This window comes from Lissotriton vulgaris, chromosome 8, assembly GCF_964263255.1.
Source record: "Lissotriton vulgaris chromosome 8, aLisVul1.2, whole genome shotgun sequence".
NCBI classification, from domain to species: Eukaryota; Metazoa; Chordata; class Amphibia; order Caudata; family Salamandridae; genus Lissotriton; species Lissotriton vulgaris.
In genome coordinates, this window is record NC_141696.1 from 1,331,331,771 (window position 1) to 1,331,358,654 (window position 26,884).

Genomic DNA, 26,884 nt, shown 5'->3' on the forward strand with positions numbered 1-26,884 from the left:
GCATGTCACCAAAAATGCTTTGATTCTGAGAAGACCAATTCATCTGCCTCCATGTGGAATGTAGTTCATTTTGTGTAAATCAAAAACCATGCTCTTGCATAGTCTCTGAACCTCCCTTTAATACACAGTTGTCAACTGCTCAGCTAGGGTTGTGACACATAATACTACTACAAAACTCAAGGCACTCAAACTCAAGCATAATGGGTAAACTGCACAGACCCCTCCGAGATGTTGATTCAGTGATGTCCTATGTATGATGTTGGAGATGACAAAGGAAAAGCAGACATTCTTTCAGCTAAGCAGGCTTAAAAATGTGAATGTGCTAAATAGGCATGCAAAGATAGGGATTCTACTGAATTATTCCAGGTTGGTAAGGTGGACCATCAGATAATGTTGTACTGATGACTCACAATGGTTGCTCTAACCTGTGTACTGCAACAAGGATCAAAATTACATCAAACAATGTTTACTGTGTACGTTTAGCCCCTACTAAAAACCCTGATTGGTGTAGGGTATCCTTAAATACCTGGTGTAGTGGCATAATTGTGCCCTTCTTAAGTCACATTGTCCCTTTCTTATCGAGGATATATTAGTGCATCCGCGTTACTGAGCCCTCAGTACCTTGGCTTGTTTATAATCTGACACAATTGAGTTAGCTTTCTTCAGGTAGAGAAGCTATAGAGGAGTCATTCTGTCTGCATCTGTACTAACATTAATCACCTTCACTTGCTGCTTCTGTATTTTATAAGGATTATTCCTGTAAACATGTAAAAATTTATTCGTTTTTTTCCCTTTGGACTTCCAGTTCTATGCCGCATTTCCTTATTTGATGAACATGCTTAGATTTTTGTGTCTCCTTCCTTTACAGGTGTATTCATTTTTGCCTATGTGGACTTTGCCATTTACACCTTAAATCAAGGTTGTAACTAATTATATTTTCTGGCATTGCAAAAAAGACATTGAATCATGTCGCCCTTGTACGGTATTTTCTTGAAACCCTCAACTTTGGCCCGTTATTATCATCAAATTGAATGGGCTGTTAGCCCTGACTGATGATATTACTTCAGGAGACACATCTTCCGTATGCCCAAGAGCTGATCACCTATCAAGCATCAACTATTTAGGGTACTCTATTTTGATCAAATAATGGATAGGCCTTACTGTCAAACAGCAATTTTCGGCCAAAAGTGCAAATGGATCTGACTAAACTAACTAAACTCAGAGTGGCTGAGCGGAGGGTTTTGAGTAAGGCCAGGGCCCCCTGAATACTACTAACACGATTAGGAAGGCAGCATTGGTTAGGTCCCTTAAGGCCTGGGAAAGATCAGCCCCAGAAACTGATGGGGAGGGTGACCCCCCTAGCCACCTGTAGGAGGTGGGTGATGATCTCCATTCAATTTCTTCTAGCACCCTGTTCAATATTCCTGTTAATGGGGGGAGGATGAGCTCCCCTTTTCGGGGCTTTCTGTGGTCCCTTAAAGAAAAGGGAGCTTTCCCTAAGAGAAAGGGAGCTGGCCCTAGCTGAGAAGAAGTGGGAGAGGGAAGAGAGAGACAGAAGAAATGGTGGAAGTGATGATGTAGAAGAGGTTGAGGTGTCTTCGGGTGGTGGGGTTAACCTGATGCTCCCCAAGGGAATAGTGCTCAGGTACACAAAGGGGGCAACATTGACAAATGGCTCACAGCATTTGAGAGGGCGCTCTTGAGATGTGGGACGTCCGGCCCAAGCATTGGGGTTCACCCTTGTGGGAACTGATTCCAATATGTGGGAGTGAACGGCTCCTGACCCTTCAGGGGGATGTGGCAAATCCAACTCTCACATGAGGCAATGCTTAGTTAAGAAATTTTGTTTGACCCCCAGAGCAGTACAGGATGAAATTCAGGGACACCCAGAAAGTGGGCACCCAGTTCCGGGTGGACTGTATGGACCTCTCAGAGAAGGCACTAGGAGGCTGGATTTATGGTAACCAAGTGGACACATATGAGGGGTTGTATAATTTGTTCATGAAAGAACATATTTTGACTCATTGAGTGCAAGAGAAGTTACACCGGTACCTAATGGACTCTAAGTGGTCTAATCATAGGGAATTTTCCAGGATAGCTGATGAGTGGGTGAGATCCCAGGTTTCCAGTCAGCATCAGAAGGGAGATCAAAAGAAAGGAGGACAGGTCCCCCTCAAGGTAAAGCACAGGGGAAATAAAGTTGAAAAGAGAAGGTGTCATCCTAAGATCCACAAACACCTGAACAAAGTGGGGAGCCAGAACCAACCCAAATTGAAAGGGAGGTGGTACCAGGGAAAGAATGGTAGGTTCTTTGACCCCTCGAAGGTGGGCTGGAGCTTTAACTGTAGTCAGCCAGGGCACAAGAAGGAAGATGCTGTCTGCACAAAGAAGTCCCCACTGGTGGGCAGCCCACAGGTGTTGCTAGTGTAAATGGGTGGGTGGAGAGTGCCCCAGAGAGGGGTAGGGAATTGACAGAGGCATCCTTGGTGTACCTGGGAGAGGTGGATATTGCAAGGCTGATTGCCTTAAGTCCGAGCATGGATAAGTACAGACAGAGGCCTAAAATCAACGGGGCAGAGGTGGAGGCTCTGAGAGACACAGGAACCAGTGTGACTATGGTTATGGACATGCTGGTGTCTCCAGAGCAGATCCTACCTGGTGAGTTTCACCAGGTGACATATGCAGACAGCAGCACCAAGCTCCATCTCCTGGCTAGGGTGGATTTGGAATGGGGAGGTGTGACAGGCCCTAAGAAGGTAGCTGGGTCTCATGTGCTACCGTCCACTGTTTACAGGGAAATGAGCTTGAAGCTTCCGAGTGGTCAGAGGTGGTGAGAAGGCTATCCAGAAGGGAAATGGGGATGCTTGGACTCTGAAACAAGGGGTCAAGCATCCCAGTACAAGGGAAATGGGTATGGTGAGCCAGACCAGGGAACTCCAGAGGTGCAGGAGAAATCTGACCCAGAGGGGGAGGATTTGGCATCTGAGGTACGGACTCCATTCCTGCCAGAGCTGTCAGATTTGGCAGAACTGACAGGAGCAGGTGGACCCACGAGAAAGGCGTTTTATCAGGGACAGAGAGACTGTCCTACCCTGGACAGCTGGAGGCGGTTTGCCTTGAAGCAAGAGTAGAGGGATGACAGTGGATTTCACAGAAACTACAATCTACTGGGTAGATGAACTGATCTACGCTGAGGACAGGAACCTCAAGAAAGGGGCTACCTGGAGAGTGGTGGTTCCCCAGAAGTAGAGAGAGTTAATTCTAACTTTACGTCAAAATATCCCCTTGGCAGAACATTTGGAGCAGGCTATGACTAGAAACCGGTTGGAGAATCATTTCTACTGGCCCAAATGTCTGAGAAGGTGAAGGAGTTCTTTAGATCCTGTGTCACCTGTCAGGTCAGTGGCAAGGCAAGGGACAACAAAACGGCTTCTTGTATACCACTGCCAGTGGTTGGGACCCCCTTTGAGAGGGTGGGGATGGAAGTTGTTGGTTCCTTAGTGCCACCCACTGCATTAGGTAATACGTATATCTTGGTGGTAGTGGACCATTCCACAAGATACCCTGACTAAATACCCTTCAGGACAGTCTCTGCTCCTGCAGTGGCTAGGCTTTACTGGGTTTATTCACCAGAGTGATGGTCCCAGATAGAGGCACACACTTCCTGTCCTGCTATCTGAATGTGGTGTAGGACCAATGTGATGTTACCTACATGTTCACTATCCCATATCACCCTCAGACTAAAACAATCATAACGCACTAATATGATCAGAAGGCTGCAATGCCTGAGAATGCTCCAGGTCAATTGGTATTGGTGTTGAGGCCTGTAGCTCGTAGGGCCTTCCATGACAAGTGCACTGGGCCCTATCCAATCCTTGTTAAGAAGGGTGAGGTCACCTACCTGATAGACCTTAACACCCCCTAGGTGCCCTCACCGGGTCCTGTATGTCAACAATGTAAATGTAAATGTACATCTATTTATATAGCGCAAATCACTGAACGAGGTCGGTATCTAAGTGCTTGCTTAGGGAACCCGTCCTGGTATTCCCCTGTGAGATAACCCCGGCAGGGTATCCAAAAGGTGAAAGCCAGGCATCCCGCCGCGAGGGGCCGTTGTGGAGATTAAGCAAGCTATTGCCCAGAGTCGCAGAGTGTGAACCCGTGAGTCGAGAAGGCACAGGAGCGAGAATTATCGAGTCCGTGGAATTAATTTAGCCCAAGACCCCGCCGAGGCGGGGAATTGAACCCTGGTCCAGGGCCGATCTCAGCTTCCGGGTCTGCCGCCTCTAACCCCTGAGCCACACTTCTCCACAAACTCTACCATGACAGGGCAGACATGACCATGTTGTTAGTCACAGATGACTGTGACGAGGAGAAGACTGAGCCAGTCCCCGACCTCCTCTTCAAAAGTGTGCAAGATGGGTCAGTGGAGGGATTTGCACAGAAACTACAAGCCGGTGCTATTTGCTGGTCTGTTCTCTTTGGCCCCAGGTGTCACTGATTGGCGTGTGCACCACATATACACTAGTGACAGCATACCTGTCAGAAATAAGCTGTACAGGTAGTTGGGCCATGTAAGAAACAGAATCAAGGCTGAGGTAGGTAAAATACTGGAGCTGGGGGGTAATCGAGCCCTCTGGCAGTCTATGGGCCAGCCTAGTGGTGCTGGTGCCCAAACCTAATCCACAGGAGGGAAAGAAGGAGTTAAGGTTCTTTGTGGACAATAAAGACTGATGCTCATCCTATACCTAGTGCTGATAAGCTCATTGATAGGTGAGGGGCTGCTAAGTATCTGAGTACATTTGATTTGGCCTCAGGCTACTGGCAGATTGCCCTCACTGAGGAAGCAACGGAGAGGTCAATGTTCTCCATGCCACAGGGACATTTCCAGTTCAACCTGATGCATTTTGGCTTAAAGAATATCCCTGCCACCTTCCAAAGGCTGGTGTACAGAGTCCTGGGTTGGTTTTTGAAGTTCAGTGCAGCTTACCTGGATGACATAGCTGTATACAGTTCTACATGGAAGAATCACTTAAACCACTTGAGGGAAGTACTTCAGGCCTACAGCAAAAAGGCCTGACTATTAAGGCCAGAAAGTGCCAAATCAGGCAGAGTTCTGTGGTGTACCAGATGGTAGGTGGATGCCATGTACTGCATCTCCAGGCCAAATACAGACCATTTTGGATTGAGCATCTCCCCTTACCCAGAGACAGGTCAGGGCCTTCCTTGCACTGTCTGGATACTATAGAAGGTTTGTTGATAACTATGGGACCATTAGGGCTCCCCTGACAGAACTCAAAGCTAAACAGAGGTTAAAGAAAAGTTGTGTGGACACCAGCCTGCCAGAAGGCTTTTGACACTCTGAAAGATGCGCCAGTGTTGCTGGCCCCTGACTATACCAAGGAATTTGTAGTTTAGACAGATGCTTCAGAACAAGGGATTGGGGCAGGGTTGGCACAGGTAAATGAATAGGGTCTTGATCAGCATGATGCCTTCCTTAGAGGCGACTTCTCCCCAGAGAACAAAGATGTAGTGCCATTGAGAGGGAAGCCTTTTCTCTGGGGTGGTCCCTGAAAAAGCTGAGACCATATCTGTTTGGTACTGACTTTTGTGTTCAAACTGACCACAGACCTATCAGATGGCTTATGTAGATGAGGGAGGAGAATCCCAAGCTCTTGAGGTACTCTGTTTCTCTATATGGAATGGATTTCACAGTGGAACACAGACCTGGTGTTGCCCATGCGGATGGGCTTTCCAGGTTTTTCCACTTAGCTGATAAGGACTACCTGGGTGCAGGTTAGTGACCCCTCACATTTTGTTTGGGGGGCATGTTAGAGAGTCACTCTTTTTGGCTGTTCAACCCTATTTATTGTGCTGAATGGAACTAGTGGCAGCTGACTCTGACTATGTCTTGTCTCGGCTAGTCAGGCCTAGGGTCAGTGCTATGTTAAACACAAACACAAACATTGAGGCACATATATAATTGGCATGACCTACTCAATAAGTCCCTAGTGGATATTAGGGCCGGGGAATAAAAACTACCTATAAATCCCTAGTATATAATAGGGCATTTAAATTTAGAGGCCAGCAGCCTTTGTTGCACTTGCATGTGTGTACTGCTGAGAGCCCAAGGTCATTTTAAAAGCAGCCCTGTATTGCTGCAATGCTTTTAAAAGTAGAATTCACTGTAAACTTGACTTTGGTGGCATGGGCACTGTGATGTAATAACCAAAATTGTTTAATATTAGGAACCCTCCCATGTCTCACTAAGGTGTTCCAGGGAAGGGGGCCCTATAATTATTAACAAAGGCTTTATAAAAGAGGTGTTATAAACCCTGGTAGGAAGGAATTGAATATTTCATTTTTCCCATTGGAGATATTTAACCTTATAGGTGTCTCTTAGGTGTCTGTTGATCATCTTTTGACTCACTTGTACCACTGGACTCTGTGTCTTTGATGATGTCTTGTGGCACGCATTCAACTGACACACTAGATCTCAATTGCCTCCTACTAGTTGGCCATTCCAATTTCAATTGTAATTTTTCCCTCCTCACACTTGTCCCCTCATCAGGGTTGGTCAATGATTCCGGTGGTGAATCAACAGTTCCCTTACTTTCAGTAATCAGGTCTCCGTCTTCAGGGAATATTCTCACAACACTTTGCGAGATTTCTGAAACTTGAACAGGTGAGGGATCTGCTTTACTTTACCCTGTCAGGTCCGTGCGGATGTGTGGACACAGGAGGTCTCAGACTTGGCTCAAATGTCACTACTTCATCAAACACACACCTCACTCTGTGCGTGAGAAGCATCCACTCAATTTAGTGTCTCAGAGCATTTCACAGCAGTAATGGTGATTAAAGAGTCTGGCCGGTGGCAGTGGTCGACTCTCTCCGCTCACGCTGGGAAACTGGTGTGTGTGTGACACTGCGAGCGAGCGCTGACTGAACAGCGTGTGTTTTTTAACATTGGCGTTCTATGGACTTTTAACAGTTGTGTAATACTGTATTTTTAAAAACTTTGCCTCATCTGTAACTCCCTCTGTTACCTGATCACTCCCGCCCCGGTCCGCCGCGTCCTCTGTGGGCGTTTGCTGCGGAGGGTGGAGGAGGAGCCCAGCACTTCCGGGCTAAGGTCGGAGAGTTCAGCGCTCTAGTTTCGCTGTATTACCGGAGAGCATAAATACCGCTATCCTGCACACTCGCGTGGTGGAGAAGAGTCTGGCCGGTGGCAGTGGTCGACTCTCTCCGCTCACGCTGGGAAACTGGTGTGTGTGTGACACTGCGAGCGAGCGCTGACTGAACAGCGTGTGTTTTTTAACATTGGCGTTCTATGGACTTTTAACAGTTGTGTAATACTGTATTTTTAAAAACTTTGCCTCATCTGTAACTCCCTCTGTTACCTGATCACTCCCGCCCCGGTCCGCCGCGTCCTCTGTGGGCGTTTGCTGCGGAGGGTGGAGGAGGAGCCCAGCACTTCCGGGCTAAGGTCGGAGAGTTCAGCGCTCTAGTTTCGCTGTATTACCGGAGAGCATAAATACCGCTATCCTGCACACTCGCGTGGTGGAGAAGAGTCTGGCCGGTGGCAGTGGTCGACTCTCTCCGCTCACGCTGGGAAACTGGTGTGTGTGTGACACTGCGAGCGAGCGCTGACTGAACAGCGTGTGTTTTTTAACATTGGCGTTCTATGGACTTTTAACAGTTGTGTAATACTGTATTTTTAAAAACTTTGCCTCATCTGTAACTCCCTCTGTTACCTGATCACTCCCGCCCCGGTCCGCCGCGTCCTCTGTGGGCGTTTGCTGCGGAGGGTGGAGGAGGAGCCCAGCACTTCCGGGCTAAGGTCGGAGAGTTCAGCGCTCTAGTTTCGCTGTATTACCGGAGAGCATAAATACCGCTATCCTGCACACTCGCGTGGTGGAGAAGAGTCTGGCCGGTGGCAGTGGTCGACTCTCTCCGCTCACGCTGGGAAACTGGTGTGTGTGTGACACTGCGAGCGAGCGCTGACTGAACAGCGTGTGTTTTTTAATATTGGCGTTCTATGGACTTTTAACAGTTGTGTAATACTGTATTTTTAAAAACTTTGCCTCATCTGTAACTCCCTCTGTTACCTGATCACTCCCGCCCCGGTCCGCCGCGTCCTCTGTGGGCGTTTGCTGCGGAGGGTGGAGGAGGAGCCCAGCACTTCCGGGCTAAGGTCGGAGAGTTCAGCGCTCTAGTTTCGCTGTATTACCGGAGAGCATAAATACCGCTATCCTGCACACTCGCGTGGTGGAGAAGAGTCTGGCCGGTGGCAGTGGTCGACTCTCTCCGCTCACGCTGGGAAACTGGTGTGTGTGTGACACTGCGAGCGAGCGCTGACTGAACAGCGTGTGTTTTTTAACATTGGCGTTCTATGGACTTTTAACAGTTGTGTAATACTGTATTTTTAAAAACTTTGCCTCATCTGTAACTCCCTCTGTTACCTGATCACTCCCGCCCCGGTCCGCCGCGTCCTCTGTGGGCGTTTGCTGCGGAGGGTGGAGGAGGAGCCCAGCACTTCTGGGCTAAGGTCGGAGAGTTCAGCGCTCTAGTTTCGCTGTATTACCGGAGAGCATAAATACCGCTATCCTGCACACTCGCGTGGTGGAGAAGAGTCTGGCCGGTGGCAGTGGTCGACTCTCTCCGCTCACGCTGGGAAACTGGTGTGTGTGTGACACTGCGAGCGAGCGCTGACTGAACAGCGTGTGTTTTTTAACATTGGCGTTCTATGGACTTTTAACAGTTGTGTAATACTGTATTTTTAAAAACTTTGCCTCATCTGTAACTCCCTCTGTTACCTGATCACTCCCGCCCCGGTCCGCCGCGTCCTCTGTGGGCGTTTGCTGCGGAGGGTGGAGGAGGAGCCCAGCACTTCCGGGCTAAGGTCGGAGAGTTCAGCGCTCTAGTTTCGCTGTATTACCGGAGAGCATAAATACCGCTATCCTGCACACTCGCGTGGTGGAGAAGAGTCTGGCCGGTGGCAGTGGTCGACTCTCTCCGCTCACGCTGGGAAACTGGTGTGTGTGTGACACTGCGAGCGAGCGCTGACTGAACAGCGTGTGTTTTTTAACATTGGCGTTCTATGGACTTTTAACAGTTGTGTAATACTGTATTTTTAAAAACTTTGCCTCATCTGTAACTCCCTCTGTTACCTGATCACTCCCGCCCCGGTCCGCCGCGTCCTCTGTGGGCGTTTGCTGCGGAGGGTGGAGGAGGAGCCCAGCACTTCCGGGCTAAGGTCGGAGAGTTCAGCGCTCTAGTTTCGCTGTATTACCGGAGAGCATAAATACCGCTATCCTGCACACTCGCGTGGTGGAGAAGAGTCTGGCCGGTGGCAGTGGTCGACTCTCTCCGCTCACGCTGGGAAACTGGTGTGTGTGTGACACTGCGAGCGAGCGCTGACTGAACAGCGTGTGTTTTTTAACATTGGCGTTCTATGGACTTTTAACAGTTGTGTAATACTGTATTTTTAAAAACTTTGCCTCATCTGTAACTCCCTCTGTTACCTGATCACTCCCGCCCCGGTCCGCCGCGTCCTCTGTGGGCGTTTGCTGCGGAGGGTGGAGGAGGAGCCCAGCACTTCCGGGCTAAGGTCGGAGAGTTCAGCGCTCTAGTTTCGCTGTATTACCGGAGAGCATAAATACCGCTATCCTGCACACTCGCGTGGTGGAGAAGAGTCTGGCCGGTGGCAGTGGTCGACTCTCTCCGCTCACGCTGGGAAACTGGTGTGTGTGTGACACTGCGAGCGAGCGCTGACTGAACAGCGTGTGTTTTTTAACATTGGCGTTCTATGGACTTTTAACAGTTGTGTAATACTGTATTTTTAAAAACTTTGCCTCATCTGTAACTCCCTCTGTTACCTGATCACTCCCGCCCCGGTCCGCCGCGTCCTCTGTGGGCGTTTGCTGCGGAGGGTGGAGGAGGAGCCCAGCACTTCCGGGCTAAGGTCGGAGAGTTCAGCGCTCTAGTTTCGCTGTATTACCGGAGAGCATAAATACCGCTATCCTGCACACTCGCGTGGTGGAGAAGAGTCTGGCCGGTGGCAGTGGTCGACTCTCTCCGCTCACGCTGGGAAACTGGTGTGTGTGTGACACTGCGAGCGAGCGCTGACTGAACAGCGTGTGTTTTTTAACATTGGCGTTCTATGGACTTTTAACAGTTGTGTAATACTGTATTTTTAAAAACTTTGCCTCATCTGTAACTCCCTCTGTTACCTGATCACTCCCGCCCCGGTCCGCCGCGTCCTCTGTGGGCGTTTGCTGCGGAGGGTGGAGGAGGAGCCCAGCACTTCCGGGCTAAGGTCGGAGAGTTCAGCGCTCTAGTTTCGCTGTATTACCGGAGAGCATAAATACCGCTATCCTGCACACTCGCGTGGTGGAGAAGAGTCTGGCCGGTGGCAGTGGTCGACTCTCTCCGCTCACGCTGGGAAACTGGTGTGTGTGTGACACTGCGAGCGAGCGCTGACTGAACAGCGTGTGTTTTTTAACATTGGCGTTCTATGGACTTTTAACAGTTGTGTAATACTGTATTTTTAAAAACTTTGCCTCATCTGTAACTCCCTCTGTTACCTGATCACTCCCGCCCCGGTCCGCCGCGTCCTCTGTGGGCGTTTGCTGCGGAGGGTGGAGGAGGAGCCCAGCACTTCCGGGCTAAGGTCGGAGAGTTCAGCGCTCTAGTTTCGCTGTATTACCGGAGAGCATAAATACCGCTATCCTGCACACTCGCGTGGTGGAGAAGAGTCTGGCCGGTGGCAGTGGTCGACTCTCTCCGCTCACGCTGGGAAACTGGTGTGTGTGTGACACTGCGAGCGAGCGCTGACTGAACAGCGTGTGTTTTTTAACATTGGCGTTCTATGGACTTTTAACAGTTGTGTAATACTGTATTTTTAAAAACTTTGCCTCATCTGTAACTCCCTCTGTTACCTGATCACTCCCGCCCCGGTCCGCCGCGTCCTCTATGGGCGTTTGCTGCGGAGGGTGGAGGAGGAGCCCAGCACTTCCGGGCTAAGGTCGGAGAGTTCAGCGCTCTAGTTTCGCTGTATTACCGGAGAGCATAAATACCGCTATCCTGCACACTCGCGTGGTGGAGAAGAGTCTGGCCGGTGGCAGTGGTCGACTCTCTCCGCTCACGCTGGGAAACTGGTGTGTGTGTGACACTGCGAGCGAGCGCTGACTGAACAGCGTGTGTTTTTTAACATTGGCGTTCTATGGACTTTTAACAGTTGTGTAATACTGTATTTTTAAAAACTTTGCCTCATCTGTAACTCCCTCTGTTACCTGATCACTCCCGCCCCGGTCCGCCGCGTCCTCTGTGGGCGTTTGCTGCGGAGGGTGGAGGAGGAGCCCAGCACTTCCGGGCTAAGGTCGGAGAGTTCAGCGCTCTAGTTTCGCTGTATTACCGGAGAGCATAAATACCGCTATCCTGCACACTCGCGTGGTGGAGAAGAGTCTGGCCGGTGGCAGTGGTCGACTCTCTCCGCTCACGCTGGGAAACTGGTGTGTGTGTGACACTGCGAGCGAGCGCTGACTGAACAGCGTGTGTTTTTTAACATTGGCGTTCTATGGACTTTTAACAGTTGTGTAATACTGTATTTTTAAAAACTTTGCCTCATCTGTAACTCCCTCTGTTACCTGATCACTCCCGCCCCGGTCCGCCGCGTCCTCTGTGGGCGTTTGCTGCGGAGGGTGGAGGAGGAGCCCAGCACTTCCGGGCTAAGGTCGGAGAGTTCAGCGCTCTAGTTTCGCTGTATTACCGGAGAGCATAAATACCGCTATCCTGCACACTCGCGTGGTGGAGAAGAGTCTGGCCGGTGGCAGTGGTCGACTCTCTCCGCTCACGCTGGGAAACTGGTGTGTGTGTGACACTGCGAGCGAGCGCTGACTGAACAGCGTGTGTTTTTTAACATTGGCGTTCTATGGACTTTTAACAGTTGTGTAATACTGTATTTTTAAAAACTTTGCCTCATCTGTAACTCCCTCTGTTACCTGATCACTCCCGCCCCGGTCCGCCGCGTCCTCTGTGGGCGTTTGCTGCGGAGGGTGGAGGAGGAGCCCAGCACTTCCGGGCTAAGGTCGGAGAGTTCAGCGCTCTAGTTTCCCCTAGGTCGACTATAAATGTGTGTAGGCCCGCGTCCGCGCAGCGGACGCGTCCAGCGGGCGCGCCGGAAGCGCGCCGAAGTCGAGCCAAAGTCCAGCCCGTCTGCGCCCGTCCGCGACAGGACGGGGCGAGGGACTAAGGACTCTGGCCACTTAACTTCCCCCAGGATACAATATGATAGTAGGGAGTTGTTAGCTCTCTGTCCCGAGGTTGCCCCTCAGTGTTTACACACCTCGGATGTTCTATCCCTACGGGACTGCTCTTGGTGCTCTTTCAAGCCCTACACCACTGCTAGGAAGGTGCAGGGCAATCGGCAGATTAAGGCGGGAATGGTCAACTGTCGCTCGCTCAGTAAGCATAGCACTCAAATATACCATCTACTTGAGGATGAGAATTATGACATCATGTTCTTTACTGAGACGTGGCTTGGGGGCTCATCTGACCCTGATGTCATAGAATCCCTGCCCGCCGGTTTTTCTTTGGCTAGATTGGATAGGAATGGCAGGGGGGGTGGGATTGCTATCGCTTCCAGACTGCCTTTCCAATGCTCCTTAACACCCCTCACCATTAACAATTCTGAAGCTGGTGTTTTTAACATTACCTTGGGACCCCAAACCTCTCTCTCAGGCATTTTGGTTTATAGACCACCCGGTAGGATGTTTGAGTTTAGCTCCAGCCTCATGGAGGTTTCCGCTCATCAAGCTATCAGGAAAAGGAGCTTCCTCGTGCTCGGTGACATGAACGTTCATTTCAACGACCCTACGGATATGGATGCTAAGGACATCTGCTCCAATCTCCATTCCCTTCAGCTTGAGCTTATCAATCAGGACCCTACGCATAGATTAGGTAACCTTTTAGACCCCATCTTTGGTCATCGCTCTGAGGTACAACCTCTTACTCCGATTCCAGTCCCCTGGTCGGATCACTTTGTGATTCCGTTCCTGATTCAGATTGCGGAGGCGGAGTCTAAGAGAGATTCTGAGCAGAGGTATCAGCGTCGGAAATGGAAAAGTTTTTCGCAGTCCACCTTCAATGAACTAATTACAGCAGGCGGCCCTTTAGGAGGGATGGACTGTGAAATGGCCCATCACGAGCTTCATAACCGCATTTTAGGTGCACTGGATAAAACGGCCCCTATGCGTACTGAGAGAAACACGAAGAAGGTGAGGAAAACTGCCCCTTGGTTTACTCCGGAACTTCAGCTTGCGAAATCTGCCTGCAAGCAGCTGGAACGTGAGTGGCGAGTCAGATTCTGCCCAAAGATTAAAACAGACTATAAGAAAAAGCAAAAAGAGTATTATAAGGCTATAAGGGTCTCTAAAGCCACACATTATAAAAAGCGCATTGTGGAGGCTGAAAACTCTTCGAAGGAACTTTTTAAAATTTTTAAAGAGATCTCGGTAGTCTCGAACAATAGTGGGCCGTCCGCAGATTCGGTGGAAACCTGTAACAATATTGCTCACTATTTTGCAGGCAAAATTTCGAACATCTATGCCAGCTTTACGGGGAATCTGATTAATGACCCTGATCTTGACTGTAGCTGGGAGGTAGGATCATTAGATTCTGAATTACCCACCTTTTATGTCCCTGCTGCGGAAACACTTGTTACTGTATGCAAGAAAGTTAAATCAGGCTCCCCCCGTGATCCGGCCCCCCCCAAAGTACTTAATGCCAGTCTGGATGTGCTAGAGCCGCTGTTCAGATATGTTATCCAGCTGTCTTTCTCTTCGGCCACTCTGCCAGGCGACTGGAAGAAAGCCATAGTTTTACCAATAAAAAAAAAACCCAATGTAAGTCAGGATATAATGGAAAATCTCCGCCCTATATCTCTTCTTCCATACTTAGCTAAAGTGACGGAAAAATTGGTAAACACTCAGCTCATGGAATATCTAGAGTCTAACAACATGTTTCATGGCTCTCAGTCTGGCTTTCGCAAGAACTACTCAACTGAGACTGCCCTGCTGAGAGCAACCGAAACTTTACGGATGGGTGCGGATGAGGGGAACACCATGGCACTTATCATGCTAGACCTCAGCGCCGCGTTCGACACCGTAGCACACTCCACCTTGCTACGGTGTCTGAGCAGCGCGGGGGTTACAAAGGCAGCTTGGAGATGGCTCAAGGACTTTCTCTCGGACCGTAGTTTCCAGGTTCAGAGAGGTATGTTCCTCTCCGACAGTGTGGCCTTAGAGCAGGGGGTGCCTCAGGGCTCTGCCCTGAGCCCCACCCTGTTTAACCTGTATATGGCTCCATTGGCAGCGGTTGTTCAGTCATACGGCATAGATCTTGTATCTTATGCCGATGACACGCAGCTGCTCATCTCCCTGTCACAGTCTCCGAAACTAGCAGCGGCGAACTTTAAAACCTGCATGCAGGAGCTTGCTGGCTGGATGAATCAGCACTGCCTTAAGCTCAATGGGGCTAAAACGGAGGTGTTAGTGATAGGGGGAGATGGGGCGAGCTGGTCTCATGAATGGTGGCCGCCCTGCCTTGGCTCCCTGCCCATCCCTTGCAATGAGGCCAAGAACCTGGGGGTCTGGGTGGACCCTAAACTCTCGTTTGAGAGTCATGTGGACAAGGTGGTGGGGAAATGCTTTGGGGTTATGAAGACCCTGAATCGCACTCTGGACCTACTGCCTCTGGAGGCCAGACGTATTATGATCCAAGCTCTGGTCACCTCTCGCATGGATTATGCGAATGTGCTGCTATTAGGTACTACGGAGAAGAACCTGAGGAGACTGCAAGTGCTGCAAAATACGGCGGCCCGGTTAGCCCTCAGACTCCCTAAAAGAACAGCATCCAAGCCTACTTTGGCTGCCCTTCATTGGCTGCCTGTAAGGAAAAGAATCCTTTTTAAAGCCCTCCTTTTCTGTTACAGGATAACCTCTGCAGAAGCGCCAGGGTATCTGAAGGATCTGGCCATCCCCTATCGTCCCCAAAGAGCACTTCGCTCGGCGGGTATGGGTCTCCTGACAGTTCCTCGTGTTAGAAAGGCCAGGATGGGAGGCCGCTCCTTTCGGGTGCTGGCCACCACCCAGTGGAACAGCCTTCCACTTGGGATCAGACTGGCCAACAATGAAACCATGTTCCGAAAACTGCTGAAAACACATCTGTTTGCTAAGGAGGGATAGTGGTTCCTCCACTTTTCTGACTCTTACTCCACAGCGCGGGGACACGCCGTGATGGCGTCACCAGGCGCTTTAGAAATTCCTTTATTATTATATTATTAAAATCACCTGGAAGGGTTCTTTCCACCTTTCCAGGGTTAAGGTTGTGACAATGCTCCTAGCTTGGAGTGGCAGGGACACGTGATGAGAAACTCCTCGCCTCTTCAACTCCTCTTTTGAATATGGGCCCAATAAGGCACTACATAAAGGTCATGCTTGGTTCTCACTCAAGGATAGCACAAAACAAATCTATAGCTGTCCCTAATGTGCCACACACCCATTTCTCGCCAGTGAAAAATTTGAACAAAAGATGCAAAGATTGAACCCAGTAACTGAATTCCCACTAGCTACTTACTACATCATTCATGATAGTAGAGGTCTATCTTCCGGAATGAAACTACCTGAGCCAGAACACAACACGTTCCATAGATGCTATTATATGTTCATGGTAGCAATAAAGGCAGTACTTCGGACAAACACCTTTTATCTCCATATTATGAAAGCAGATTTGTGGAGGCGTTGATGTGTCAAGAATATTTCTGCATATGGTTTGTGCTTCATTGTGGTAGTGTTGTGTTGTTTTCTTCTGCTGTTTTGTTCTGCTTCATTAATTAGTTTTTTATCACTGTGTTGCACTGTCGTTGTTGTATTGCACTCTGTTTTTCTATTCAGCTATTATGTTTTTGTTTCGTTGTTATTTTGCTTTGTGTTATGTTACTGTGATGTTTTCTGTTCTGCTTGGCAATTTTTATAGAAATATGTTAAGACAGAAACAGCACATTTCTTTAAATGCCTAGTAATCTACCACTATTTATCTCAGTCAATAATAGAAAAACACGGGGGCATATTATCAAGGGGGTTTATCTCCGCTTTTTTGGCTTTAAAATCCAAGAAAGCGGAGATAAAATTATCTCCCTATTACCTAGCTGTCGCTAACACCAGTTAGCGACAGCTAGTAGGAGATAGCGACCATCTTGGGCCCCGCTTTGCATGTCAGTGATATTTATCACTAATGACATGCAAAGTGGGCGTGCCAAGATGTTAGCGACTGGAAACAGTCGCTAACATCGCTATCTCCTATTACCAACTTTTGGAGATATTCGCGCTAAGCGTGAATATCTCCAAAAGCTAACACCTGCCCCTGAGCAGTTCTTAGCAATGTTATCCAATGGTAGGTGGATAACATGGCTAAGAGCATTAGCTTGGTAATGCATGAATATCGCGGACTTTACAGCGATATTCATGCATTTCGTACGATTTTTATCGCTTAGGAGATAAACCTTGATAATAGCAAGGCTCCTAAGCGATAAAAATCGCCGCAGCTCGGCGATAAAAATATCGCCGCTAAACCAACATAGCGATAATTATTGCTAGTTGTTGGTAATATGCCCAACAATCTCTTTAGCTGTTCACTATTTAAGACACAAGTCAGCCCAAAGCTGCAGCACAGACCGTGTGTAACGTTAGCATTATCAGGACTTCCTTTATTTGTTCCTGTTAGATATCAAAGCCTCTCCCCAGTCCCACAGATGACCTAAGAAGTGACCTACGACTCTTTAAAAACAAAGATAGGCCATGATGCCAGTGGGTTCAAGAATGCTCTTGAAATACAAATGGCCTCATTAATATTGCCCTCTTCGTTCCAATGACAGTTTGACCAGTAGCGGCCCGTGGAGGGAGTTCCGTGCGGCAGAAAGGCAGAGTGGGGGAGGGTCAGGGTCGGGGGTAGTAAACACCGGAATATGAATGATCGGAGGTAAGTAAACAATTAAATACATAAAACAAATTTTGTTGCGCCCTGCATCGCAAAATGCGATACAGTGCACGCTCTGAAATCCGTTTTATTTATTTAATTGTTTACTTAACTCAGATCATCCATACTCCGGTGTTTAATACCCCTCACCCTGCCCCTCCCCCGCCCCGCCTTTCCGCCCCACTTTCGGCCCCACGTAACTCCCTCCACGGGCCTCTACTGAGTGTGACACGAGTTGCTGCTTCTATTGGACTTATGAGTCCGGCTACAATATGGCTCAAAATAGGTGAATAGCTGCCAAGGTTTCAGATTGTTTATGTGTGACATTTTCATAATTTCAATGTCATTATGAGTGACATTCAACAACAATGAGTGGCACTTTCTGGCGAGAAAAATCAAGCAATGAGGGAATCATATACATTTCAAAAATTACAGCAATTTGGGCAACTAAAAACTCTAAAGAAGATCTTAAAACAGCTGCAAAGCACCAGAAATGGAATGGCACCAAAAGGCTCTATTGACTTATGCGATGCCGCTGTCCGCGAGTAATTTCTTGCACAGACCCGCACTGCTGTGACCATGGGCTAGCACTATTACAGTATATTTTTATAAGAAGCTCAGTCCACCCGGCCCTGGTACATTGCCTAAATTAGGCAAGTAGCAATTCCAAGTTACTCATCGCCCACAGCTGCCAAGTTTTCAGACTGCTTATGCGTGACAGTTCAATATTTTCCGTCTGCTTATGTGTGGTATTTCAATGTCTTTGTGTGACAATTTATCACAAGAAAAAAAAGAAATTCTAATGGCGATTTGAGATATATTTTATAAATGAACTTTTTCATAAAAGTTTCTAAAGCTGAAGCATTCCTGCCATTTTTATGGAAGGTCACTAACCCTCACATTCCACCACGTAAGAAAAAGCCTAAGGGGTAGATTTGGAAAAAAATAAAGGTGAAATGAATTTCCATGTTAACAATGTAGTAGTGTGAATTTTAATCAGTTAAAAGCTAAAATGTAGTAGTTTTCTGCCCAAAAAACGAGTCTTCTGTTTGAATTGGGAATTGGTGCATGCATGCTTCTTCCCCTTTTCTCAAACAGCTGTCCTCGAACATTTAACCATTATTGCTTTTTTAATCCAGCAGCAACTGCATGCTGGGACCTTGAGTTTCTCTCTTACACACATTGAAGGCATGGGCCGTTGGCTAAAAAGGCAGAAATTCTAAAGTGGGCACTTGCTACCTATCTGGTTTACATTTCCTAACCTACATGTCAAGCAGAATTGGGACTCCAGCAAACTGTTCCTGTAAGAAATTCGAAAGCTGGGTGCATGTGAGGGCTCATACTTGTTTTCTGTCTAAGCTTTGTTGGCTTTGCTGTCAAGGCACCTTCGCTGACCTGTTGATTCTTATTGGTTTCTCGTCTAAGCCTTGGAGTCACTGTCTGGCTTTCTTACAGCCGCCTTGGCTCCCTGTAAGCCTCTCCTATGCCCCTCTCACTCCCTGACAGGCCTCTCTCTTGTCCTGCTGCCTCCCTGTAGGCCCATCTCCTATCCCTCCCTCAGATTTCTGCCTGCTCTTTCATCTTTGCCTCTTCCAGCGTCCTTTCATGGCCTGCAACTGAATCCCCCTTTGCTCTCCTCACCCTCTCACCTGCCCACCCCTCTCTCTACATGGTCTCGCAATTGCCTCCTTCGTCCTAGAATGATGTCACCTTGAAGTGGGCCGAGTCCTAGAATTTGAGTGTCAAGGTCGGAGTTGTTGGGAGGCATGTGGCCAGATCTGTGCTCTTTTCACACATGGACAGATCCCCATACACACAGCAGAATGGCGCATGACGCTGTACATGATCCATCAATGGCTCGAAGTATGAGCCGTCCCTACATGATGACTGACCTGCTGCTACCACATAAAGCAGAGTACCGGCCACGTATCAAAGTGAGCACCAAGCCCTCAGTCTTTGCTGCCTGGTGGTATATATGCAAGCACACCAATCCCAGCGCCAGCTAGAGTAGAGTAAAATACGTGATACCCAATAGGGATTCAGGCACTCAAATCAAATCAATAAAACTTTATTCGGTTTCACATCGGAGAACCATACAAGTTACAAAGGTTACATATACATATAAACAGTGATACATTAAAACATGATTTATAAAGTAAAACAAAATCAACATTTCATAGATAAAACCCTATACCCAGCCTCCAGAGACATTCAAAACCTAAAGTGCAATGTGCCCGAAGAACATGGCTTCCTATTGTATTTGTTTCATGGCACACGCTAGGCCTTCTAAACTAATGGATCCTACATAGGTCATCCATTGTCTAAACATCCATACAGGTCCTGAATTTCACAGTAGCTTTTAAAAACCCCACTATAAAATGAATGCAATCCTCTTTCAGCAGTTGAAGATACATAAGGGCATTACGGGCCTGAGTAAAATTCATTCTTTTTAAAAAGGGAACCAGAAAATAACTTCGAGGGGTTTCATAAAACTTATATAAAAACTTAAAATGCAGCAGATTCTGTGGAGACTGTGTGTCGCAGCCACAGGGAGCTGTAACCCTTGGGCCTGGCTAACAGGAGGTGAAAAAGGTTCACCCGAAATCTAGTTATTAAAAACCTCTTGTGTCTTGATAGTGGCCCTATAAGATAAGGTTCCACTGCCGGAATTGTTTTGAGCTTCAAAAACGTATGAAAACTTGGTTCCATCATTTCCCGTGCCTCCCTGTCTAATTTCCTTGAGGTTAAGAAGGCAGTCCAAATTATTTCCATGTCGTTCTTGACAATGGATTCGGGCTTAAAAAATAGATCAGCACGCCCTACCCCTTCAAGGCTGCTTTTAATGTAATTACAAATGCAAAAAGAACTATTGATGAACAGAATGCAGAATAATGTCATACATTCACCCCAGTACAGAGATCTGGGCCTAAATCCATTGTTTTTTTGCTCACCATGTCATTCCAGTTTGGACCCAGCCATATGCAAATCAGTCTTGACCCTGCGCCCAATGGGAACAGTCCAGCCCGAACTGCCAGGCCAGGTCCTCCCTGGAATGAAAACAAGCATCCTAGGACCGATTTCAGGGTTTCAACCCTCTTCAGCCAGGGTAACTTGATTCCAGTGGCATGGAGAGCACGGTACTCATGTCTGAGCATACCCGTCCCACTCGGGGTGACAAATGCAAAAAGAACTATTGATGGACAGAATGCAGAACAATGTCATGCATTCACCCCAGTACAGAGATCCGGCCTAAATCCATTGTGTTTTTGCTTACCATGCCCTTCCAGTTTGTACCGAGCCATGTGCAAATCAGCCTTGACCCTGCCCCCAATGGGAACAGTCCAGCCTGAACTGCCAGGCCAGGTCCTCTCGGGGAATTTGGGATGCATTATCAAGGGACGTAAACTCTCTTAAAATTACATGGTTAAGGGTTAACTCTTTATTCAGCCAGCACCTCAACCAAAACACCAGGGGGCATGACGCAAGGACATCACTTAGATAGGGGACCCCCAGTTCCTCATGGACCGCTAAGTTAGATGTTCCACGTGGCACACACAACATACGCCTCAGAAAATCATTCTCAGCCACCTGGAGGGAATCTGCAGCAATGTGTCCCCAGATTCTGCTTCCATAGCTAGCTATGGCCATGCTTTTGGCTTGGTAAACTTTCAGCATGGCTCCGATTGGTTTCTTCCATATTTTTGAGGCAAAATTAAAAATTGCCGCATTCACCCTGGCCAGGCCCCCCTTTTAACCCAGGATTAATGGATCCCATTTTAAATGATCATCAAAAAGAACCTCTAAATACGAGAAAACGTTAGTGAGGGGGATTTTAGCAGGGCCAACACTAAATTGAAAACTTTTTTGGGATTGTTGCCCCACTTGCATTATGTATGATTTTGAATTGTTTATTGCCAAATCCCAGTCCGTCATAAATTTGGAGAATGCTTTTAATAGAGATTGCAAACCTATTGCAGTCCTAGATATAAGGACGGCATTGTCTGCATAAAGCAGGACGGGAATGCCACAATGCCCTACACACAAATATTCAACCCCTGTTGCTCTTAATGCAGTATCCAAATCATTAATATAAAGATTGAACAATAATGGAGCCAGGATGCACCCTTGCCATACTCCCCTCTTAGTCTCCAGGTCCCTGGTGACCCGAAGGTCCTGAGAGAACCTGACGTTAGCCTTGGTTGACTTATGCAAGTCCTCTCAAAAATTAACAATACTGTTATCCACCCCTATTGCCCTCATGGACTGCCACAGTTTAACTCTATTGACACAGTCAACTGCGGAGGAAAAGTCCATGAAGGCAAGGTAAACAGTGCCGGGACAAACAACAGTATATTTGCTCAGTAACATACATAAATTAAGACACTGAGCAACAGTAGAACGTCCCGACCAAAATCCAAACTGGACATCCAACAGGATCTTGTGCTCCTCCGCCCAAGTGGATAGTCTCTGCAAGAGGGTACGCCCTACAACCTTAACCACTGCATCAAGGATGGAGATTGGCCTGTAACAGTGGGAACTGTTCCTGTCACCCTTCTTGAAAACAGGGACTATAGTGGAAGAGGCCCAAGACTGAGGACTACCATTCTCTGCAGCTGCATTAAACACAGTCTCTAGTACCGGAGCCCAGAACAAAGGGTCACACTTAAACAGGTCCAGAGAGATACCATCTGGGCCCGGCGCTTTATTAGTGGATAGCCCTGAAATGCCTGCCAAAACCTCGCCTATTTCAAAAATCATTACAGGGACGTTTACATACCAACCTTCTTGGAGAGTATGCTATTGGGCTGTCGAACATGGATTTAAAATGGAGCACCCATGCCTCTTCAGTGATATGCGAATCTAAAGCCCCCCCACATCCTGTCCAAAAAGGGGGCGATTCACAACACTCCAGAACCTAGAGCTGTTCCTGAGATTGCTTTAGTCAATCAGCTCCTTCAGGGCACCCTTCCGTCGGACCATGGCTGACTTGTATTCTTTACAGCATACGCAAACCTCAATTTTATTTCTTGGTTTGGTAGACAGAGCTTCCTTCAGCTTTTTTGCCGCCTTAGAACAGTGGGAGTCAAACCATCTTGGGCCGGGAATAGCCGTTCTACCAGCCGGTGCACTTAGGATTTCACTGACTTTACGCGCTATGGATTCGCCCGCGCCAATAACTTCACTGGATGAGGAACCTGCAGATATGCAAAGTGCTAGCTCAGGAGCACAGGATAAATTTACTTCACTGTAAAATTTATCTGGGGAAATCTGCGACCATTTAAGTCGTCGTTTACCATCAGTTGGTCTAGCTGAACCCCTGTTTGTTACCTCGCCAATTTGTGCTGAAAATGGACCCTGCATATGAACACAAAGCGGGTTATAGTCACTATATTCGCTCTCAACAATATTAAAACCATGAAATAAAGATTGTAGGGAAGAAAAAATTAAGATAAAATCTATGAACGACCCCCTCCTTCGCCCTTTTAAAGTTGGCACAGGAAGTGTGGTGTGCGGGTCAGTTAAAGACATCAAGGCCATAATATCCAATTCATTTATCAAATTATTCAGCAATACCCCCTGGGTATGACGTTCAAAATGGAACCCCTTCATACAGGAACAGCCCAGCTGTGATATAAAAGATAACATTGGGTTTCCACAAGGATGGATGTTGAAAACACCAAAAACAATAAGGTTATGTAGGATAGAGCCAAAAGACTGTCTAATAAATGCGCCCAGGGTGGTGATGTTACAGGCACCATAAGGGCAGGCCATAGAGTTGTAAAAGTTATTAAGTCCCCATCTAATGTCCCCCTTTTTATCTCAAAAGTCAAAGTCAAAGTCAAAAAGCTTTATTTCGATAAAAGTCATTATCATAAAAGCAGCTCAGTGTATAAAAAGTTACAGTTAAGAACAACAGTAATAAATTTAAAAGATTTTATATCTCTGTTCCAAACATTTAGGAAAGACAATAGTTTCAATAAAAATGCTTGTTCAATGTTAAACTAGCCAACTAATTGATTAAGTTTTGCAGGTTAAGCAATTATGGCAGTATTTTCAATTTAAGAAATTTTTCTAAAAAAGAATTAAACAGATTGTTTTAGCTTTTTGGCTCGGATAGCCCAGGCCCAGGATAAAAATTTGGCTAGGGCGCAAGCATAGGGTACGCTACTGTCCGAAATAAGTATCCTGATTGCCACATCATGACTCCTAGTCCCCAGCTGACGGCATAGGTTTTTGAGCCAGACCCTCCTTGGGGTAGCGTACTCGCCGCACACAAACATAAAATGTGCTAGTGTTTCCGGTTTAACAAGACACGATGGTCATAGCTCAGACATTTCCATACAGGATTTCCATCTTTTAGTGAAGGTGTTAAGTGGTAGGGTTCCCATTCTAAATCTGAAATACAAGGCCCTATCAAAGGGTTTTCCAATTGCATCCAGGTACAGTTCCCGCCTGGGACAGTCTTTGAACCTCAGAAAGTCCTCTGTTAGCCTGCCCAGGGAGGTGCTAGAGTTTCTTTGAGAACAAATCCAGTCCCAATAGAGCTTTTTAAGTGTTTGCTTTGGGGGTGAAGTTCTATTTAGCCATGATTCAAGTTGACCCAACTTAGTTAATAAGCTTTTCATGTCTTTTAGCCATTTGATTTTATGCCAGCTTGGTGATGACATAATTTCCTTGAGGCCTCTGGCATATCCGCTTAGTTCTTCTACCCGCCAGATGCGGGCCCATAGTAATAAAGGGCGAAATTTCGCAATATCGCCAATCTGGGTGCAGCCAAGGTCCATAAATAAAGGAAGTGTCGGGGTGCCTTGTGGAAGGGACATTATTTCTCTGCAGAATTTGTTCTCGGATCTCTGCAGAGCATCAGTGGACGAAGAGCCCCAAAGTTCCGCCCCATAGAGGGCAGAGCTAACACCTTAAGCTGTGTAAATCTCAAGGACTGTTCCTATAGGTCTTGTTGTACTGGAACGTTGCTCTCTCAAAAGGGCACCTGTAATCCTTTTGTGGCTCAACAGCATTTTATCTAGGTGTGGCGTCCAGTCCATTTTGTCCGATAGGCGTATCCCAAGGTAATCGAAGACCTTTACCCTTTCCAGGAGCTCAGCGTTTAGGGTGGGGGAACGCACATGTTGTTTCGGTGGATTGAGGACAAGGTACTTCGTTTTGTTTGTATTTATTACCAGACCTCGTTTGGTACAAAAGGATTGGAAATTGTCTAAAAGTCTCTGGAGTCCCATTGGGGTTTTGGAGATTAAAAGCGTATCATCCGCGAAGAGGAGGGTTGGTATGCGTTCGCCAGCCAGGGATGGCTCGTCAGATGGATGTTTGAGGAGATGCTCGACCACCCCATTGATGTAGAGAGAGAAAAGGGTGGGAGCCAGAACACATCCCTGGCGGACTCCTCTCTCGACCGGAATACTGCCCGTTTTCTCCCCTCCAGAGCCCCACCTGACTTGGGCAAAGCTGTCCTGGTGCAATCTGACTAATATCTCTCAATGCCAGTATTCCTGGGTTTGTGGTCGACACAACCTAAATCTGGCAATCGACCGCCAAAGATATATATACAGCTAGACCACTCAGGCACTTACTTGGAAGCTGGGCCGCATACATCGAGGTCATAACACGCCCCTTTATTGATTGCAAGTAACATGTAGGAGGCAGATGCAGGCGGCATGCTGCTTAAATAATGACCTTCACCATTGCAGAGACAGAGAATTAGAAACACGCACTGTTAGCATTGATCAGCTGATTTGCATGTGCAATCTGGGGCCTGTTGGTAGTGCAGGAAATATCCCAGAATGCATTACTCTAATCACTGATGTATGAAATTTGGCAGTGCTGCTAGTGAAGTGGAGTCTCAGGGTAAAATATTGCAGAGAAAATGGAAATAATCAGGTTAATAGGAAGTGGACTTACTGATTCTCCCTGGTAAGTGCTCATCGGAATACCCTCTACTACTGAATACTGCCACCCATGGACGACTTTAGTGCTGGTGGCACCTGGTGAAGCAATCTGTTTTGGCACAGTCCCCCCCATGACCTCCTCCTCTGATTCCCTCACTACCTCCCAGCAAAAGTACTCCTCATCTCTCCATAGCCCCTCTCTGACATGCATTTCATTTGTTTTAAATCACTGGTAAAGGCTGGCTTTAATAATCTACTCGTGTAACGACATTAAATATAGATCTGTTCTTTAAAGCAGGCATTTAAATCCTCTCTGCTACTTTATGGCGAAAAGTGCAGCTAGACAGAACTCCAATCTCTCTCTCTCTAGTAGGAACATTAAACACAAGAGCTATCTTGACATTTTTAATGCTTCCTGAAATCTGTACACACAAGGAACTCTACAGCAGGTGTTTTTAAATCTTAAGTTATTGCTAAACATAATGCCCCTCCTGAGGTCAGTGCTCCCCCCCCCCCGCTCCCAAGGTCAGTGCCCCCCCTCCAGGTCAGTGCCCAGTGCGGCCTCATCAGTCGCCCAGCTATTGTAAAAATAAGAGCAGATGCCTTAACCATATTTCTCAATTTAGACTCTATAGATAGCTAGATAGATAGATAGATAGATAGATAGATAGATAGATAGATAGATAGATAGATAGATAGATAGATAGATAGATAGATAGATAGATAGATAGATAGATAGATAGATAGATGGAGAGATGGAGAGATGGAGAGATGGATAGATGGAGAGATGGATAGATGGATAGATGGAGAGATGGATAGATGGATAGATGGAGAGATAGATAGATGGAGAGATAAATAGATACAGAGATGGATAGATGGATAGATGGATAGATAGATAGATTGTCAGACCAATATTTGGCTACAATATTTGGTCCCTGGCTTTTTCAGCAGTTCCTGGGTCCTTTCAAATGTTCAAATTTAGTGGTCTACATTTGGAAAATCACTCTAGGAGTACTTTCCTAGCTTGGCATAATGACGAACAGATCTGATATGTATGGGGGTATAGTTGCTTTGGATGTATGTTGATTTCTGTTGTACATTACAAGAAGAACACTTGAGCACCAACAAATTAATAGGCTTCTTAAAATATATCATAACTTTATATATGTCTATTTTTATGGCAACAAAGTAAGGGCTCTGATTCTACTCGTATTATTTGTTGGATAACTGTTTTGAGTCAAGGGATTGATATAAAGTCTAGGCTAGGCTTTGAACATATAGGTTTTTGGATTGATCATAAGACATTTTCATAGAATCTGCTCTCCTTTATTTTGCATTCTGTGCTAATATAAATCAATGGTGTATTTTAGGGTCACGCCAATCTCCGAAGTCTACTGGGCTACAGCGCCTTCCTCAGGTTCCACAGCGCACACCAGACACAGACCAGTGTGACACCATCCTATCATTTGATGCAGTGACCATCATGGGCAAAGAACTTCTGTTCTTTAAGGACAGGTACGTTTTCTGCATTATGATATATGTGCAACATGAAAGTGTGCTACTATATCTTCCAGATAGAGAATGTAATCTATTGCAGCACAGTGGAGCAAAATGTATTACCTTAAAAAAGATTTCAGAAAGGAGAGGGATCATAGGCTGTGTCAGTACAGCAGAATAAACAAAAATCACTCAATTGCTTTTCGCCCTGTTTGGAAGCTTCCATTAGATGGTACAATTAATATAATGCAACCCTCATTTGAGGGGGGATTTGAGTTATATTTACACTTAGGGGCACATGCATCAATGAAAATTGCATTTGCAAAGGGTGCGAATCGCAAAATTTGTCCGTTTGTGAATGCAATATCATTATTTGGGAAGCATCACAATTTTTGTATTGTTCGCAATTTATGAAATCGTAAAATTGCGATTTCTTATTTTGCAATTGC

The 26,884-nt window shown here is 47.0% G+C and overlaps 1 protein-coding gene across 1 annotated transcript in view; it reads left to right on the forward strand.

Annotated features, from left to right (window-relative positions):
* LOC147698690 (matrix metalloproteinase-20-like) overlaps window positions 1-26,884 on the forward strand; it is a 203,694-nt gene that overhangs the window by 110,483 nt on the left and 66,327 nt on the right. Inside the window, exon 6 of the mRNA XM_086933491.1 lies at window positions 26,309-26,453. Coding sequence (XP_086789617.1) covers window positions 26,309-26,453 — 145 coding nt within the window. The remainder of the gene's footprint in view (window positions 1-26,308; window positions 26,454-26,884) is intronic.